This window comes from Squalius cephalus, assembly GCF_949319135.1.
Source record: "Squalius cephalus genome assembly, chromosome: 3".
Taxonomy (NCBI): domain Eukaryota; kingdom Metazoa; phylum Chordata; class Actinopteri; order Cypriniformes; family Leuciscidae; genus Squalius; species Squalius cephalus.
This window is the reverse complement of record NC_137124.1, coordinates 23,099,496-23,118,483: the sequence shown is the minus strand read 5'-3', so window position 1 is coordinate 23,118,483 and position 18,988 is coordinate 23,099,496. Positions and strand designations below refer to the sequence as shown.

Here is an 18,988-nt window from a genome sequence, read left to right as displayed (position 1 = left end):
CTGATACACCATGGCCCATTCAGCCGAGCACTGCACACTGAAGCTATTGTAAGCAGGAATGTCTCTTTTCAGGCCCCAATCCCACGTATGAAAGCACGTCAATAATCCAGAGACAGAGGCGCCCCACAATGCATGCACACCATCAGAGTCGAAACCTAGTTTTCTGCTCCACTACCAGGGAAATCAAGCAAAGAAGAGAGAGGTAGGTAGAGGAGGGTTGTGTGGATGAAAAAACAGGAAGGCAGAGAATGAGAAAGAAGCATTTCTCACATACTGAGGATAATCCTGCCAGCTATCATTTGGAGATACATTAGCATGAAAATACTAAGCGTGTTTGTCAGAACAAAGGTGCGAATGAACAGACACTTGGGTATGAATCAGTTGTGCGTCTCCATATTGCGGCTAAATAAGTTCGATCCTTTGGCAATGGTTATATAGCAACACATAAATACACAGTGAAATTAAACTGTTGCAGGTATACGACAAATACTTGGTTTTATAGCCAAGGCAGTAATTTGAAAAGAGGGGTGGGGTGCAGTCTGTCATCTTCAGCTGTTACTATGCTCATCAAAATAGACTTGACAGGACTTTGTTAGCCCTTGTCTGTGGGTTGAAAACTCATTGACTCTCACTTTTGTTGTATTATATAGACCTTTTTTAGGGGTCACTGAGCAAGCGGGAAATCTCCATTATCTCTGTGCACACCAATGGTACACAAGTGGCTTAAAGATAGCTTACTCGTCTTCATAGAAGGATGTCTGCCATTAACCCAGTTTAGCATTTTGAACATTTCTGTAATTCCAGGAAAAAAAAAAAAAAAAAAAGCAATCTTACATTTGTGCACTGACACAAATGTTGGTGTACAGTTCTCTTAAGTGTTAAAACAAGTAATGCATAAATTATGGCTCTCTTTGTGACTCCATGCTCCATCCCTGATTCCACTCCTGACATTTGTTCCAGCCAATAACCCTCCCAAATAGGATGGAGAAAAGTTTAGAGTTTAATCGAACAATGGTTGGCTTTTTCACGGATCTTTTGTATTGAAATGACCTTGAAGTCCCTGAGTGCAAACATCTTAAATGTGTCCAATTAGACAGAAGCTTCAGTTTAACAATGCATTCCATGATCAGATATCTCAGATTTGTGTTTTACACAGCAAATGTCTAATATTGTTATAATTTTTTTTAAATGACTAAAAATAAATAAATAACAATGGAGGATTATTAAACATATCAGATTATATCCCTATTTGGTGAAAACAAATAAAGCCAGAAACAGTTGGCTACGATGAACCAGCCTTTAAGTGGAATAAATGTTTTGTTTTGTGGTAATGCGCCTTGCATACATAGGGAAAAAAATCAAACTGATATTTAGCCCCTACTAGCTTTTCCCTCTTTTGTTTTACGCAGGGCTCTTTTTACCACATGGTAGTGACAGATTGTTTGAGCTGGAAGGAAAAGCCATTCGAAGCTAATTAAGCAGCCATTCCAAGCACTATTCGCAGGCGGGAGGCTGAGAGGCACAGGCATTTGTCAGCGCTCTACCCCTCGTGGGCTTGATTGACAACTTAGGTCTCGAACTGACAACCCGTGTCGCTCTAAGCCAATCAGATGCAGGCCAGCGCTCTGATTGGTCGGCGGGCGCAGAACAACGAGCCGCGCCCCACGTGGGTCTGAGCAACACATGATAGGTTGGGGTTTTTTTTCGGTCGCAGACGTGGGCATCATGGAGGGTGTTGCTGAGCAGACAGCGTGAATCAAGTAATGAGGGCTGATTTCACAGATTATGCTGTTAATTTGAGTTACATTCAGAATCGGTAGCATAACTATACATTGGCAATGAGGGTGCCCTCTCGCATCACTGTTATAGGCGTCCTTGGAAGGGATAAAACTGGACATTTGAAGGATGTTTAGGCTCATACCAGTCGCTCATTTTTTTAAAAATCAGTGACGAGTTCGCAGTTTATTGAAAATATGACATTAAACCATAATTCATGAAACGTCAAAGTAATTATAACCAGAATTAATGAAACTTACAACTGCTTTTCGTTGAAACAGCAGTAGCCAGCAGCAGTCATGGTCATAAGTCAGCGAATAAAAGCGCAACAGACAATTTCGCTTGTAAAATGTATTTCTTAGGCTACAATCTATCTCTTGAGATTTCAGTTTGTGGCTAGACTTCGAACAATCGTCGCTCATGTAAGTTGTTTGTCTACGGGGAAAGCAACCTATTTTAGAGCCAAAATGGCGAACATGAGGTCAGATTTTGATTGGCCAATCAGTACGCGCAGAACAGGCGTGACCCACGTGGGATCCCAGGTTTGATTGGTCGGTCATGGTGAAGTCCTTTTCGAGATTTGATTGGTCGCGTTCGGTTGTTCTCGCGGTAGTTGAGCCCGCGTGTCAGTGGGCAGTCTGTGTGTGGTACTGCGAGTGTTGGAGAAACTAGGCAAAGCGATTGAGAGCGGCTGGCTCGTACGAGGCAAACTTTTCACAACCAGACCTTTTTAAACAAACAAGCAAATAGGGATTGGGGGAATTTTCCAACAACCACAATTCTGCGAATTGTGTTCAAGCGAGACACGAGTCTCAACAGAGGAAACCATTCTCGAAGCGGTTGTAGGCGCTGCTTTTCTAGGGTTGGGATTGATTCCCAACCAGCGCCTAATACTGATCGTATAAGGTCACGAGTGGAGGACTTCGACGTTTCCGCGGAGAAAGGAATTAATGCTGTATTTACATTCGCGGAAAAGGATTTTATGGAGACTAAAGGTAACGCGGAAGATAACTTTCAAAAGAATCCACTTGTAATCTAGACTGTTTATTTAGCAAATGAGCGCTCTTCGTGCTTTATTTTCTCTGTTCCTGTTTTCCAATTTGCAGAGCTGCTATTTCGTATTCACTTCGAGGCTCGATTGTGATAAACGGAATAAATGTTTTTTTTTTGTTTTTTTATCTGTTTATCGAGGAATTGCTAGGTTGCTGTATGTCTTATCTCGCGTTTTTGACATTGTTCTGTAATCTTGTCGGGTTACATTCAAGCAAACAGCAGTCAGGTAATCTTGTTATTGCGAGAAGACTTGTAAGCAGCTTGTTAGTCGCAGCTCGCAGCGCAAATGACAAGCAGCGAATGTGTGTTTGACTCACTCTACACAACTATTCTGTGTTTACAGCACACGCGCAGCTGAATGCTTGACTCTTATTGGAGATAATGAGCCAACGCGATGTGTTTTTGTTTTGCTCATCGGCTCTGTGAAGGATAAAGGGGTTAAACCGGGGGAAAGGAGTGCGAGAAGCGCGTGGATCGGGTGGACCGACTGGGCTTTGTGTGTCCGCGAGTGCAGGGAGGGGTGACGGACGGGCTCTCGCTCATCTACTCGGATTACTGAAGAACGACACATCCCCTGGATCTTCACTTCAGAAAGGATACATTCAAGATGTATCCGCAGGGCCGGCATCCGGTGAGTAACATAAATTATAGTGATGCATTGTGTCCAGCGCCGCGCGAGCGCGTTACCTTTTCGACCGTTGAGCTCGTGATCCTCGCGCACTATTGTGTCGCGTGACGTTTCTCTCGCTCGGCGTGTCCTTTATTTCTGCTAAAACTTAACAATAATGTGCTCTTCTGGGTGTCCGTTAACTTGCTTCTGAACAGTGGTACGTTTTCATCTCACTTTAAAGTAGAAAAAAAAAAAAAACAATGAATGGAAAAAACTGGAAGGAGGGGAATCAGTTGCTAGTTTTTCTCCGGGGCTGTTTAGACGCAGTGACCCGTCTGTGTCGCGCCGACCGCTGCCGAGTGTTGGAGGCTGTTCCCACTAGAGTGTCCAAACCACCGACAGGCCGAGCTCGAGGGAGCGCCTGGGCACTTCTGACAAACCGCAATTCAGCTCCGATGAAATATAATTTCCTTGAAAATCGGGAAGCATGAAATGTGTTATTGACACCCGTGGTTATACCCATGACTTGTTCAAAAACACAGTGAAAGTAAAACCTGAGACCTATATGGACTGCTGTAAAAAAAATGGAGAAGGTCGATGTTTGTTTTGGTAATAGTGGTAGGAAGTCAAAGCTGCAGTGACACATTAAAAAACAGTTGGTATAATAGCATATTGCATCAGTGACTATATGAATAATGTGAGTTTTATGGTTTACAGCAGTTTACATAAATGAAGGCTATTATTTTTCAGGCACCTCACCAGCCTGGTCAGCCAGGCTTCAAATTCACTGTAGCAGAATCTTGTGACAGGATCAAAGATGAATTTCAGTTCCTTCAAGCTCAGTACCACAGGTAAATATTGCTGTTAATCACCTATTTGATGATACATTTCACACCTGTTACCTGTAGACTCAGAGACGGTTCTGATTCTGCTTTAAGTCTGTGTAAATCAAATGCAGCATCAGTGCCACCTTAAGCCTGGCAGTTTGTCATAACAGAGTTAATAAGTAACTATAACCATATTAAACTATGTATGATGTAATTTACCATTATATACAGTAGGCTAACTGTAATAGTGGTTTAATGTTTTATTTGTGATTTCATTTAAACGACTGTAAAAACAGCATTAGTATTTGTGTCAATAAATCCCATGTGTAACTCATTCCTTTTCTTTCTCTCTTCTTACAGTCTTAAAGTGGAGTATGACAAACTGGCAAATGAGAAGACAGAGATGCAGCGACATTATGTCATGGTAAGAGCAAGTTTGTTTTTAATCTGAGGTCTGCTATCTGTTCTTTTGTTCCATGAAAACATCAATAGGGCCACCAGCCAGCTATCTGAGCTAATGTTTAGTATCCACTACCTCTATTTATTGTGTAATAGCGTTTGCATTGATTGCACCGAAGGATCAGTGGTGAGATTATAAGAGTGTGGGTGTTTTTATTTGTTGTAAAACGCCTGGAGGGTGTTTTGGACAGGGAGTTACTTCTTGTTCCATCTTCCAGGTGCTGAGTGTCTCTTGACTCGACTAAGAAAAAAGGCTGGCTTGCTCAGTCTAATCAGGTTTAGATTTTTTTTGTTATGAACTGAACGGCATTTAAGGGTCCACTCTATTGTAAGTAATTTGTCAAGATTAAATAAGAATGTTACGATAATTGCGTTAAGTGAATGTAAAGGGCGAAGATTGTTGGGCTGTCATTGATCTTCTCAGGTAGCCACTTGAAAATCAATCAATCTATTCATTTATACAATTTAAGTGTGTATAGTTGTTTTTGACTTAAATTACTACCCAGCTGCAACATTATCAACCTTCAGGATGATTTCAGTCACTCAATGTTGGCTCTTGTGTGCAACTCATGAATCACCCTAATATTAGTGTGGCAGAACACCTTTTACTAGAAATCCAGTGAGTAGAAATTGAATTCCATCAGGATGTGATGTAACAGTACACAGGTTGAACAGTGTTAACTGAGCTCTACTCTCTCTTATCTTATTTGAACATGCAGTAGGTATTGACTCAACATGCTGGCACCTTTGTTAAATATTATTTTTCGGAGGAATGCCGTGTTGTAAAAAGGCCACTACCAGATAAACTAACTGAAATACACAGACATGCTCCAAGAAAAAATGTTTGCCTTAGTTGTTTGGATGAACATAGTCTGATCGACTATTTTTAGGGTCGAAAAAGGACTTTTATCTTGAGATGACACAGATGCCTGTGAGGGAAAATAAATGTTTCTTAGAGATGAAAAGGGTGTAGAAAGAGAGAGTGAAGCATAACCGATGAGATGCTTATTTGTCAATCTTTGCTTAGTTTGTTTTTAAGAGCTGTTTAGTAACTATTTTGAGAGAACTCTGCTTCCGTGAATGGTCGTGGTGCTGACTGAGTAAACAGTAAGTGGTCGCTAAATAAGTGTTAGCAGAGAGATTCATAAACATTGCTCTCTACTCCTATAATCAGGCAATGATCTGTGTCTTAGCTTTGTGTACTTAGCTTGTTTTTTTGTCTGTTAAACTAGGAAATAAATTGAGAGAGAGAGGTGCTACTGTAGGCCTAATCATAATACTATTACTTGTGTGCTGAATGCATTTCTCATTTTCTCTTGCAGTACTATGAGATGTCCTATGGGCTGAACATTGAAATGCATAAACAGGTATGTGATGTACTCTCTGACACTGTATTTTCGTTGTGCATTGTATTTGCTTCATTTGTGTTTTTTTTGTCTGTTGTTTATTTTATTTTATTTTTTGCACGTGTGCTCTGCCATGACAGTCAACGAGTTTGTCTGGTCAAAGAGACGACAGTAACACAGCAGGGTCTTTGCAGACATTCTTGGACAGTGTAGGGGTTTTGAAAAATGTTCTGCAGCTTAATAGCTATTTTTTTTTATCTGTCAGAGTCTGCAAAAGGCGCATGCACAAAAACATGCAAGTATATGGTTGAGTAGTGATGCATATGATTAAATTGATTACAGTGGTCAGAGGCATAGTGGTTAGTGCCTAGTTTGAATCTGGCTTGTGCAAGTTTGAATTTGTTTCCTGAATCTGTTCCCCTTTCTTGTTTTTGTTTCCTATGCTGCCCCTATAAATACAAGTAGCCAAAAGAGGTGTCTGCACATAACGGAACTAAAAAAAAAAAAACGAAAATCAAGACAAAGATGGAGGCACAGACAGAGGCCGGCCCAGTTAAAGGTCATTAGGTCAGCTTCATCTAGCAGGAATTGTTATTTAACCTTTTTTAGTAATTGATGTGAATGGTGGCCATTACAGGCTGCCCTAATTGTTGACAGCTTGTATGTTTTGTTTTTTTTCTTCCTGAAACTGATCGATTGGTTTTGTAACAAATGCATTTTATGCATTTTAAAGGAGAGAGAGAGAAAGAGAAATAGAGGAAATGGGGGTGTTGGTTGGTCTATGTCATTAGTAGTGGTATGATGTATAGTCATATGAGGAGGGCTCGGTTTGAAGAGGCCCTTTATGGTTCTCACCCTGAGGCCTCACAAGGTTAATGGTATCAGTGTGAGGGTGGTGAATTGGAACAGTATGCACGATCCATCAGCTACTCTGTGTGTGTGTGTGTGTGTGTGTCTGGGCCACATGTCTCTCTCTCACAGACACTGCATTTTCTGAAAGGTTTTGTCAGGCACTTATCTCCAGCTGTGAGAGAGACTGAGAGAAAATGAAAAGGGAGGGAAGGGTAGGTGCAGGGGCTTTGCGCAAACAGGTTAATCGACTGGTTTTTTTTTGTTTTTGTAGAGCCTCTCTTTTGTTTATCAATAGAGCTCTGACTGAGTGGACTCAAATGCATGAATTATTCATTGGAGCATGTACTCCCTGTTCTTTCTGGAGTTAGTGATGACAGCAGTCTAATAACACAGTCTACCCTTCATGTAGTGCTTTTGGCTGGAAAAGAACGGAAGGAGAATGCACATAGGTGCCAGATTTGCCATGTGCTTTCAGGATCCACTAGATTCAGAATACTATTAAATAACTTTTTTATTAATGCGCTTGTGAGTTTGTATTGGTGCTGATTTTGCGGTACGTTAGAGCCCCGGGCAGGATGGTGCGTGTGCGGCCATGAGGGGAGGGCTGGCCGTGTGGGGGCTAGAACTGGACGGCTGTGCTTGTCAATGTAGCCCTTAAATTACTGAGCCTCAGAGGCCCCTGAACTGTTGTCCCTCTGTGTTTAACACAGTTCCCTCTGTCTTCATTTTCTTCCTCATTTTGTCCTGAAGTACTCACTGCTGAATGCATGCAGAACTAGTGTGTGTGTGTGTGTGTGTGTTATCATTGGTGTGGCTGTATTTGGTCAGTTCTTTGTGTGCACACACACACTATAAGCCAGATTCATTAAGTGAAGCTCAGTCTGTGGCCTCAGAGGGTGAGAGAGAGCGAGGAGGGGGGTTGAGACAGGCAGCGGGGAGGGAACTTGTTCAGATGAATAATTTATTCAGGATTCCAGGAATTGTTTGCCAAGGTGATGATGGTCGATTTGATTCTGAGCCAAAGCAAACTGACTCAGAGCACACTGCAGTCTCTCTTCAGAAGTGTTTGTGTACATGTGAGTGAGATGTCTAGTGGTGACAGAGTGTACCCACATTATTATGGCAGGCCAGTGAGCGTCTTAAATCAAAAAGTGCAGACAGGGTTATATTATAATTGGTGGTTGACCGATATAGCTTATATATATATGATATTCTGCTTGTTTTTTTTTTTAAATATCGGATTTGCCCAATAAGTTTTTCTATTTGGCCAATGTGTTGGAAATGAGGAATTTTATTTTGACAGAGCTGAGAACAGTGCCTAAGCACACAGTGCTCTTATTCTCTCTTCATTAGTTTATGGTCTCTGTTCAAGTTATTAGAACTGTTAAAAAAAGAAAGTAAACTGTATACGAAAAAGTATCGTGATGTTTGCTTTTATATTATTAATAATAGAAAGGCAAACACTATAATACTTTATCATTTACCGTTAGCGTTCAGCAAATACACATTTATATAATTTAAACATCTTTGAATATCTAATAAACATTTAATTTCACAAACCTTGCAGACTTGGTCAAATGCATCTGTGAGATCTTCTGAAGTGTGCATTTCTGCAACTTTAAACTCTTAATTTCAACTATATTCAATTGTCCACTGTCATATTTATGTCATTTTCACTGTGTGCTGTATGTAAAATTAGTGTTACCTTGTCTTTGTTTGAAAGACATGATTCCCAGTACCCAAATTATATATATTGTTTTATTTCTAATTAAATAAGTGATATAAATTATAAATAGACAGCCACCCTGTTCTCTGAGATCTTGGCATTGGCCATCAAAAAATAATTGGTCAACTGCTAATTATAATTTTTTTTTTTTTTTTTTTTGGACCAGTTTGAAACACTTTTTTTAGCTTATTGGGATTAATCTGTGTGGGTAAAGCCGGGCGTACACAGTATGATTTTTGCAGTCGTACAAGCTTGCAGGTGATTTTTTATTTTTTTATTTATTTCTTATTTTTATTTTTTCTCTCGGGAGAAATCGCGTGAAAATCGTTGATGCTCGCATTGTTTTAGAGGAATGACGGGAAGAGCCGAGTAACTTACAAGCACTTCTCGATCATTTTCAAACATGTTAAATTTCACCAAATCATTTGCTCACTAGTATTTGTCTTTTCTTTCTTTTTTCTATCCGAACCTATAGCAGCAGCATTGAAAGTTACAGTCTCCGACGTGTTTAGCGTGAAAGCTCATGCGATTGCCATGCAGGACAGTCGTGCCGTGTACCAGCTGCTTTGCCGCGATTATCAGGTTAACTGACTTGTAACGTGTGTATTGACTCACGGCCTCCCGAGTGTCCAAACTCACACACTGTACGCCCACCTTTATAAGTTGGGACACAACTTATATTTTATCTAAACAAAAATAAATGATAAAATCAATTGGTTTAAATTAAAGAAGTAAATTGCGGTCACAGCAACATTATAATTTTCAGTGTGGAATTTGCATTTTTATTAAGTTATAATTAATTAGGGTAATTCCTTTAAGGACTAACTTTAAATGAGCACTTTTTTGTATCACTCGCAGTGAAAAATCTATTGAACGTTTAACCTATTATTATTATTATTATTATTATTATTTATTTACTCTCTCGAAATAGCTACACTGAATATGTTATGTTATTGGACAGTGCAATATGTAATACAAGCAGGAGATTTTTAAGCTGCTCGCCACATCGCATCCTTAGTCTTGAGTATAGATACTGTAGTGTTTGTGTGTAATTTTAGGCCACATCTGTCTCTCAGCTCTGTTCACTGAACCAGGTGGTCGTGTCTGTGTCCTTTGTGTCCGGCTTCAGCAGATGAATGCACAGAGAGACACAAACATCACTAAACAGTTCTAACAGGATTTGTGCTGCATATGCAGCAAGGGCAAGACAGAGACACCCTGTACAGACGACTGCTGCTCAATGCAGCCTTTCAGCCCGAGGGAAGCCAAGGGTTAGAGGAGTCTGTGTCAGGCGGGAAGGAATGAACTCAAATCTGTAAATGCCATTGAGTGCTTTCATTTATTTGTTAGCACGACTTATCTGTGAAGAATGTATATGTGGCTTTTTATGTTTGAGTGAGCATGTAAATGTAAGTTCAACCATCCAACTGACTCTTTACTTTCTCTGCCTGTCTCTTGTCTGTAATTGTTCTTTGAGTCACAGAGAGAGTGCAGCTGTATGTGTGTTCATTTGTCAGTGAGTGGCTCTCCTTCAGTGTGCAGTTGTTTTGCAGCATATTTAATCCTCATCAGTGTCTCCCTGCACTCAGCTCGTACCCACAGCAACAGGTAAATGGGTTCTGGCGTGCCATTGACATTGGGCTGTGTGTGAGAGCTCTTCACATACTGCTTGACAGCGCTGAGCACCTGGGATTGTGAAGCTGAGCAGAAAGCCTCTCTCTGCTGAAGGGCCTTGTTTTCACTCCCTGGCCCTATTTTTTGTATCAGCCTGTGTGGGAGTGTTCTGGTTCTGTTCAGCAGTTCCACACTTCCTGTTCTCTTCCTATGGTGCAGTGGTTTAGTCTGAGGTTAATGTATGTAGTATAGTTTGTGTGAAGTGATTCGGATTAAAATCCTTTTGGCTTGTTTTATGGACTCTATCAAGGGTGAATCACACAGAAACATGCCCAGGTCACATTTTGCCTCAGGAAAAAAAAAGAAAAGAAATTGTTTTGCATGAAGAAAATATCTCATTTTGCAAATCCATTAAGATTATTTGCATTGGTGCATTTGTTACAATCATGCTTTTCCTCTTAGTTTATCATTACTGTAATATGTCTGGGTCACTTTTCTGTTTACTTTTTTGCTTGTTCTTTGGTAATTCCCTTAGTCTTCCCTAAATTGTATCATTATTGTCTTTACTGTAATAGCAGTAAAGTATTTTTGTATCATCATCATAAGATTAGAGGATAAAATGTGATTTAATTGTCAATGTGTCACAATACAAAAAGTCTTAAGATAATTAAGCATAGATATAGGGCTCTTTTTTTCAATTCTGATTTTGGCATTTATGAAAACAAGATAATAGAGCTGGGTGATATGGCCTAAAAAAAAAAAATCCCCAATTTTTATTTTATTTTTTTTCCCCACAAAAAATCTGATTTACGATTTAAATCGATAATGTAGATGACAAATAAATTGTTCAAAACAAGTTTTAACTTAATTTTGTTTTGATTTTCCCTTCTGGGATTTGATCTGGATTTCCAGGTTTAAAGTGCAATCAGAAACAACAAGCCAAAAATACAGGATGGCAGGCCCTGCCTTTGTAAACAGTGAAAATGTAACATAACATAAAATGGGTGGATTGGGATTGGGGGTGATGTAAAAAACAAATACGTTTTTTAAATGTGTACTGTGATTGTCAAAACATTTGGTAACTAAACAGAATTTTATTAAGTTTAGTGACAACACAATGTTTACATGGTACAATGACTGGTATGCTACTGTTTTTATTATTGCTTGACACAAATTTCACAATTTCAATGAAATTCTTGTGATTTGATTCTGATCTTGATTCAATATCGATTCCTTTGGATAAATATTAGGTACAGTAGATACGTTAATGTGTTATGTAAATTTTTCTCCAAAAAAAAAAAAAAACTCACCTAATTCTGTAAACCTACAGAGCCCTGTCAGTTGGTATTATTATTAAAGGTTAAAAATAACATGCATCTCAAATCAAATATGCTTTTTTTTTTATATAATAACAACGTTATAATATTTTAATGATGTAGGCTAGGTAAAAATGTAATAAATATGTAATAGTTATCATATTTAGCAAAATACTCCTCTATAGCTATTTTCCTCTCTATAGTAAGTCTAACTAACATGCTATGGTCATTAAATGGTTTTCCTGAGGTAAATGTAACGTTACGTGACACATTGTTCTCCAGCTGTCTTATGGACCTCTTTCCGCGGTTGAAAAACTCTGATCTTTCGATTTGATTACATTTCGGTAAGTTTCAAATGACCTATATTCGTGTTTATTAACTAGTAGTAAAGAGTAACAGATGATCGGTTCATGTGCCGCTTGAACTGAGATCTGTCACGTCACATTTACAAGCACCAAAATGGTGTTTGTTGTTTGAATTTTGTAATTAAATTGACAGAATCTGAGAGCTGAGAATTTGTTTCATAGCAATAGTATCCTTTTCTGTCGCTGTCCTGTCAGCGTCCTCTTTGCTTCGCGATTTTTCTCTGCATGAGAAAATGGATGTGGCGTGATAGCGTGTAAAAAGTGACAATTGCGTGAGACTCACGGTGAATTCGTGAGAGTTGGCAGCCCTGCGGATTCAGTTTGTAAATGTTTTTGGTGGGTGAGCTTGTGCTGCCGTGGTCTTGTTCATTTGCCATGTTGTTTGTGTATCTCTATGCCAAACGCTGAGCCTGCTCGGAACTACGGGAGCCCAGAGGGGAGCGTCGGCGGATGTAAAAGAGAAAACAGATATTCAAACAAGTCGACGTAAACTACACATTCGAGTTAATCGATAAAATCGATTAATATATTATATAGACTCATTACATGCAAAGTGAGATATTTCAAGCCTTTATTTGTTATAATTTTGATGATTACAGCTTATGAAACCCACGAAATCAAAATCTCAGAAAATTAGAATATTACATGAAATCACACAGTAATTACACAGTAATCCCATGGTCATTGAACCAGGTTTTGGTTCTTTTGGCAGTGTGGGCAGGTGTAAATCCTGCTGGAAAATGAAGTCAGCATCTCCATAAAGCTTGTCTGCTGAAGGAAGCATGAAGTGCTCTGGAAATGTCCTGGTAGACGGCTGCGTTGAGTGGACAGCACAGTGGACCAACACCAGCCGATGACATGGCTCCCCAAACCAACACAGACTGTGGAAACTTCACACTGGACTTCAAGCATCTTGGATTGTGTGCCTCTCCATTCTTCCTCCAGACTCTGGGACCTTGGTTTCCAAATGAGATGCAAAATTTGCTCTCATCAGAAAAGAGGACTTTGGTCCACTGTGCTTTATTAAATCCAGAGTCAACGCAGCCGTCTACCAGGACATTTCCAGAGCACTTCATGCTTCCTTCATTTTCCAGCAGGATTTGCACCGGCCCACACTGCCAAAATAACCAAAACCTGGTTCAATGACCATGGTATCACTGTGTAATTACTGTGTGATTTCATGTAATATTCTAATTTTCTGGGATTTTGATTTCGTGGGTTTCATAAGCTGTAAACCATAATCATCAAAATTATAACAAACAAAGGCTTGAAATATCTCACTTTGCATGTAATGAGTCTATATAATATATTAGTTTCACCTGTTAAGTTGAATTCTTGAAATAAATCAACTTTCTGATGATATTCTAATTTTATGACCAGCACCTGTATACCCGCCTAAACAAGCACACACAAAAATTAAAAAAATGCCTTTTTGGAGAGTATTCACCTACACAGTGGGTTATGTCTCAAGTAAATGTACAGAGTTGAGAAAGATAATGCGTGTAACCGTATATTGGATTTGTGCATTAGCAAATGCAGAAGTAAAAGTAAATGCAGCCTAATATTCCTGCTGCATCTGTCATTAATGATAATCACACGACAAATGACAAAAGTAATTCAGTCAAGATCAGTGAGTGAATTTGCTTTAAGGATTAATCTACATTTAATGTACAGTAAGACTATGCAGTGTAATTTTCACATTTGCTTATTAAATTTGGTTGTTGTAACTTGTAGGCTATTACTTTGAATAGAGCACTGCTTATTTAATTTGTATTTTTGCTCTTGTATTTATTTGTCTGGTTTGATTGTAATTAGTTTCTTTGTTTTCTTTGTATCGCTGACTGTTTACTTGTATTCCATAATTTATTTTAGGACCTTATCTTACATTAGTAAAGCTAGTATTAGTTTTTGCTAAAGTATTGATAATTGAAATTTTACTGATATTTAAAATGACTCGTATTGTGAAATAAGACTTTCATCATATCATCGAGCTGTAATTGTGTTAAATAATTGTGATTTCAATATAGACCAAAAATAATCATGATTGATTTTTGTCATAATCGAGCAGCCCTACATAGACACTATTCCTATTATAAGATAGTATCCCTTGCATCATGTCTTGCTTAAAGGTGTGTTTTTTTTTTATGTAGATATTTGTACCACAATCCGCATTGCTTGATCCAAACCGGCATCACAACAGGAGCCTGTTAGCTAAAGCAGGTGCTCACTGCTCTCCTGTATTTGAATGTTGTGGTACATGGTGTGTTGTGTACTATCAAGTCTTGTATGCTGTTTATTAATGGAAAAGTCTCTTCTGATAATTACTGTGGAATATCTTCTCCTTTGGACAGTCACCAGGGTTTTTGGCTCAGATGTAGGGGTTGTGTTTCTCAATCTTCCCTTTCTTAACACACACACACGCGCACTTCACCCCACCCATGAAAGACAAGCCGTTACTCCCCCCTCCCCCTTCTGCTCCCTTTCATCCCACATTAATTTGCTGAGTTGATCTGATCGACAGGCCGAAAATTCAATTTAATGACCTGCCCCTGTGCGCGTAATATGATTTTACTGCCTGTTATGGTCAAGCAGAGCTCCAATTTACATAATGATCTGAGGGAGAGATAGGGGTGGGCCGGTTGCTGTGGCAACCTGAGAGTGGCATACAGGAATGGAAGCCAAGGGGAGGGTGTGAAATGATAGAGTGAGCGAGGAAAAAGAACCTCAGCGTATGGCTTGTGTATGAGGGCAGGCAGCGTTTTTATGCTCTAATATTTCTTTTTTAGTTAGATGCCAACAGATTGTTGTTGTATGCGTTTGTTTTGTGAAGGAGTGTGTGTTTGTGTAGCAAAGCTCAGCTGAAAAAACGTTAATAGCTCAATGACTCTGAAGGGGTGTGGAGAGGGCTTAGATCCTTTGTTCACATCCCTAGAGACAGTTCATCACAGGTCAGAACACATCCACTCTCACCCGCTCTAAAGAGAGACCGAATCCATCAGAGTGCCAGGGTCAGCACCCTCCCACAGGCACAGAGGTCACACTGCCAAAAAATGAACGGAATGTGGTTCTCAGTGAAAGAAAGAGAAATTTATCTCCTCCCTCACCTGCTGGGCCATCTGCTCCAACCTATAATCAATTTGTTCACCGCCCCATACTTCCTCTCCCCCCTCCCTCGTGCTCTCCTTTCCCTTCTCTCCCTTTCATCCTGAAGCGTTAGCATTGCTCATGATGAAATATAGCTCTTGGGGACTTCAGGTAACTGTGAGTAATGCAGGAGAACCAGAGCATGTTGGCTGATTACCCTGTCCGTCTCTCCATATCAATAAAAGTCATTTTGAATATTGCTGTAGGGCTCCGGTTCCTCGCCTCCTGCGCTGCTGGAATGGGAGCATGGGGAAAAATGGTAATTGCTCAGTATTGCCATCGTTAATCTCCCAGCACCAAATCAGCATTAGCATATTTCAGCATCTTAATGAAATAATCTGTCTGGGTAATGAGGGGGTGGTGGGGGGGGGGATGAGGCCAGACAACCCCCCCCCCCCCCCCTCCTTTATATCTCCTTCTCTCTCCATCTCTTGGCCAGATGGGCAACCCAGGCCTTCTGCCCATCTTGGCCTGGCAAAGCTGTGGATTTGGCCAGATCTGTTTCAGTAGCAGTGTGCTGGAGCGCCGTTTGGCTTTGCGAGCGCCACACACCATATCAGCCCTCAAAGAGCCTCTTGTTCATTATGCGCCGAATCAGACACATGGCAACGTTAGCGAAAACAGACGTTTTTGAAGTTTTTACTTCATTAATCAGGAGTTCTGGAGGTATCCCATCATGCCTCGTTTAGATCCGCGGAGGCTTGATTAGAGCATTCAGCAACGTGAAAGTAATGTAAGGGTGTTTGAGTGCATGCTGTCGGAAATTAAGCACATTTGAGTGATTAGAGAAGAGCTGACAACATTCAATAACGTACTGTTTGTATGTCTCTTTTTTTCCCCCTCTCTTTCAGACTGAGATTGCCAAACGGCTAAATGCAATTCTTGCTCAAATAATGCCTTTTTTGTCACAAGAGGTAAATATTCTCCATCTTTCTTCATAAAATGAGCTGTTTGCCATTATTTCTGTTAGCCCAACCATGCTAATTTTCTGTGTATTGATTTGTCTTTTCTCTTTCCTCAGCACCAACAGCAGGTCGCACAGGCTGTTGAACGTGCTAAGCAAGTGACAATGACCGAGTTGAATGCCATCATCGGGGTACGTGGACTTCCCAATCTGCCTCTCACCGTGTGTATACCCCTCTTTCTCCTTCATTTGACCAGGGCCAGGGACAAACCTGCACACAAGCAGCTCTGTGTACTAATGCATTCATGCCTGGCTCCTAAATGACAATTGGATTTATAGTCTGGTAATAAAGATCAAATTTGCTCTCTAAGAAGCAGTTAAATTAGCCTACTCCCACAGGTGGGGTCAAAGGTGATGCATCAGTTGTAATCCTCCAGTGTAAAACCTTCAATCCAACACGCATCACCTCAGCAGCTCCTAAACAGTCCAAGGACAAATCCGTGATTGCTAGAGCCATTTATACTAGTGTTCTGGGAGGAGATCAGGATTGTTGGTGTGTCTTAGTCCCATCAATCTCCTGCTGCAGATTTGCTCCTGCCCTTCATGGTCTTATTTTTTACTTTGTTTTAATTTGTAATGTGATGTTTACACCATTTTGTTTGCCTTTTTATGCCATTGTTTTTGTCTTATCAATACGTGCTGATCTGTGTGTCTGTCACATTTGAGAGGCATGTGGAGAGAGACATGTTTGGGCTTGTGTAGTTAAGCTCTTGTTTTGATCACACAAAGGGGAGAAGTCTAATTCTGTTAGGGTTGTCTGTGATTAGCCATGTTAAATACTTTAAAGAGCTTGTGTTAAGGAGCATTGAGAAGCTTCCTACTCACTCGGGCAACACAAACATTACTTGAATTACAATCTTTGATTGTAATCCAGAGATAACTCTATGAATTTAAAAAATATATATAAATGATGTATTTCTGTAGGTCAGTAGACTAGAAACTGAAGTACTCTTACATGCGCAGTCAAGCAAACTACGGCAGGTTTTTGCATAGTCGAGCAGCTACAGTCTTCATCTTTCTGTCCAAATATACATGACACAGTGTGTAATTGAATATTTGAAGATGCGTGTTGTCTTTGTCGTTCAGAGCAAGCGCAGTTGTATTCTGACCGTGTATACATGCTTGACAGTCTAGGTCGGTCTAGTCTGAGTTTTCAAAAACCCAACTAATACGATTCTGCCAGAATAAAGGACCATTCACATCAAAAACAAACTATAAAGATAACTATAATGTAATATTAGTGTCCTCACCAACTAAAGATAATGCTCTGTTTATTATAAAAGTGCACACAGTTATACTGCCATCTGATTTAAACGCTCAAGCTCTTTAAATTCCAGTGGATTCTGTTTGGCTGTCAACGTTTTTGTTTATCAGATGGAAAAAAAAAAATATCTAAAAGTGATTCCAACAATATAATTTATTTGTGTCATCATTGTAACTCTGGTAAGGACTTGCCACATTTTGAACCTTATAGTTTAGTTTACATTACCCACCTTATTTATAATTTAAGCTGATGCTGCCATTTTGTTACTTGAATGTGCGAGGCTTCTGGTGTCATTCACATCCTGTTATTTCAGCTGTACTAAAACAATCCGTTATGCTGCTTGATATTTCAAACTGGTATTTATCATATTGTGTTAATGTATTATTTAATCAAACACACTGGTTTGTAGCAAATAGTTTACTGTTTACTTCACTTTGTTATTCTTCTAGTATTTTTCTATAGTGGCAAATGAATCAAGTCTCGCACATTCACACAAAAAAAATATTACTTCCGCATTGAAAAATAAGGTGGATAATTATCGTCCTTGTGTGAGCAGGCCTTACAGCGTTTGCATTTCATTTAAAAAGACAAATTATTGTTTTAGTTCAATAAAACCTTGAATGTGCATGTAAAAGTTCTTGGTTTGTCTCCTGTGGTGAGTGTGGTTACCCAGCTTTGATTAGCCTTGGCTGGCCTAGTGGGTAGGAGGTCCTGAGCTGGGTCAGGACAGCCAAAGCCAGATATTGGAATTCAATTAAGGCAAATGAGCCAAGACTCTGACCCCTGTTTTCAAGGTAATTGCTTCCTCGAATCTGCCTGAATGCAACTGTCGACGGGGCTCCATCATTTAACAGCTAGCCATTCAGCAGAGCAGCTTGGCAAGAGGTGGGGGAGGCATGGGGGCAGGGCTTGTTGCTTCTGCTCACACATACACACACTTAGCAGTCACATGGTCATCATGATAGTGGATAAATAGATGTAGTCAGGCAGACACTTGCCACACTGTTGCAGGAATTAACACACATCCTTATAGGCTTGGGGAAAAAACAAGCTTTTATTTGTTGGCTAGTGAAGATGGCAGGAGATCAATCTGTGAACCCTGGTAGAGAGGGGAGGGGGGGGGGGTCATTAAAGATTCACTGTTAATCAGGAGCCAGCAGCGTTTGGCACGGAGAGAGAGGATAAGGAAGATTGTGAAAGGAGAGAGAGACATTGTGAGAGGGAGTGATATCCACAGGGAGGGGCAGAGGCAAATAAGTGGGTTAGCAAGAGGATAGAGACGCCCATGAAAGCTTTAGTCTGCGGTACGACTGACCTGTTAAATTGGTAGTGCTGTACATGTATGTGGCTTTGCTAGTAAGTTACTGCCGTTATGTTGATGCTGTAGAAACAGTATGAATAACACGCGCACACACATACACTTGCATGTTACACACATTAGGGCTGCACGATTATTCAAAATAGAGTTGGAAACGAGAAATGTACGGGCTGCGATATAATTAAATGGGCGCTGTGTTGAGCATGGCACTTCTTTTTGTTCAGTGTTTTTAGTGTGGCTTGGTTCAGGACTAATACACTGTAGTAACCTCCTGTTTTGTTTTTCAATTCAATTAGTTGTAGTAATAAAAATACATTTTAAAATTATTATTATTATTTTAGTCATATTGATATA

General features: G+C 39.9%; 1 protein-coding gene across 26 annotated transcripts in view; it reads left to right on the top strand.

The window, feature by feature from the left end:
- The first annotated feature begins 1,684 nt into the window (after positions 1-1,684).
- tle3b (TLE family member 3, transcriptional corepressor b) overlaps positions 1,685-18,988 on the top strand; it is a 35,557-nt gene continuing 18,253 nt past the window's right edge. For 4 of the 26 annotated variants that reach the window (XM_079866954.1, XM_079866952.1, XM_079866953.1 and 1 more), the window contains exons 1-7: positions 2,388-2,771; positions 3,173-3,460; positions 4,175-4,290; positions 4,627-4,690; positions 6,048-6,092; positions 15,940-16,002; positions 16,110-16,214. In XM_079866954.1, coding sequence (XP_079723080.1) covers positions 3,437-3,460; positions 4,175-4,290; positions 4,627-4,690; positions 6,048-6,092; positions 15,940-16,002; positions 16,110-16,214 — 417 coding nt within the window. In that variant the 5' untranslated portion in view covers positions 2,388-2,771; positions 3,173-3,436. Of the gene's footprint in view, positions 1,761-2,387; positions 2,772-3,172; positions 3,461-4,174; positions 4,291-4,626; positions 4,691-6,047; positions 6,093-15,939; positions 16,003-16,109; positions 16,215-18,988 lie in introns of those variants that run through there. The other 22 variants (XM_079866944.1, XM_079866938.1, XM_079866936.1 and 19 more) reach the window with 13 other exon arrangements.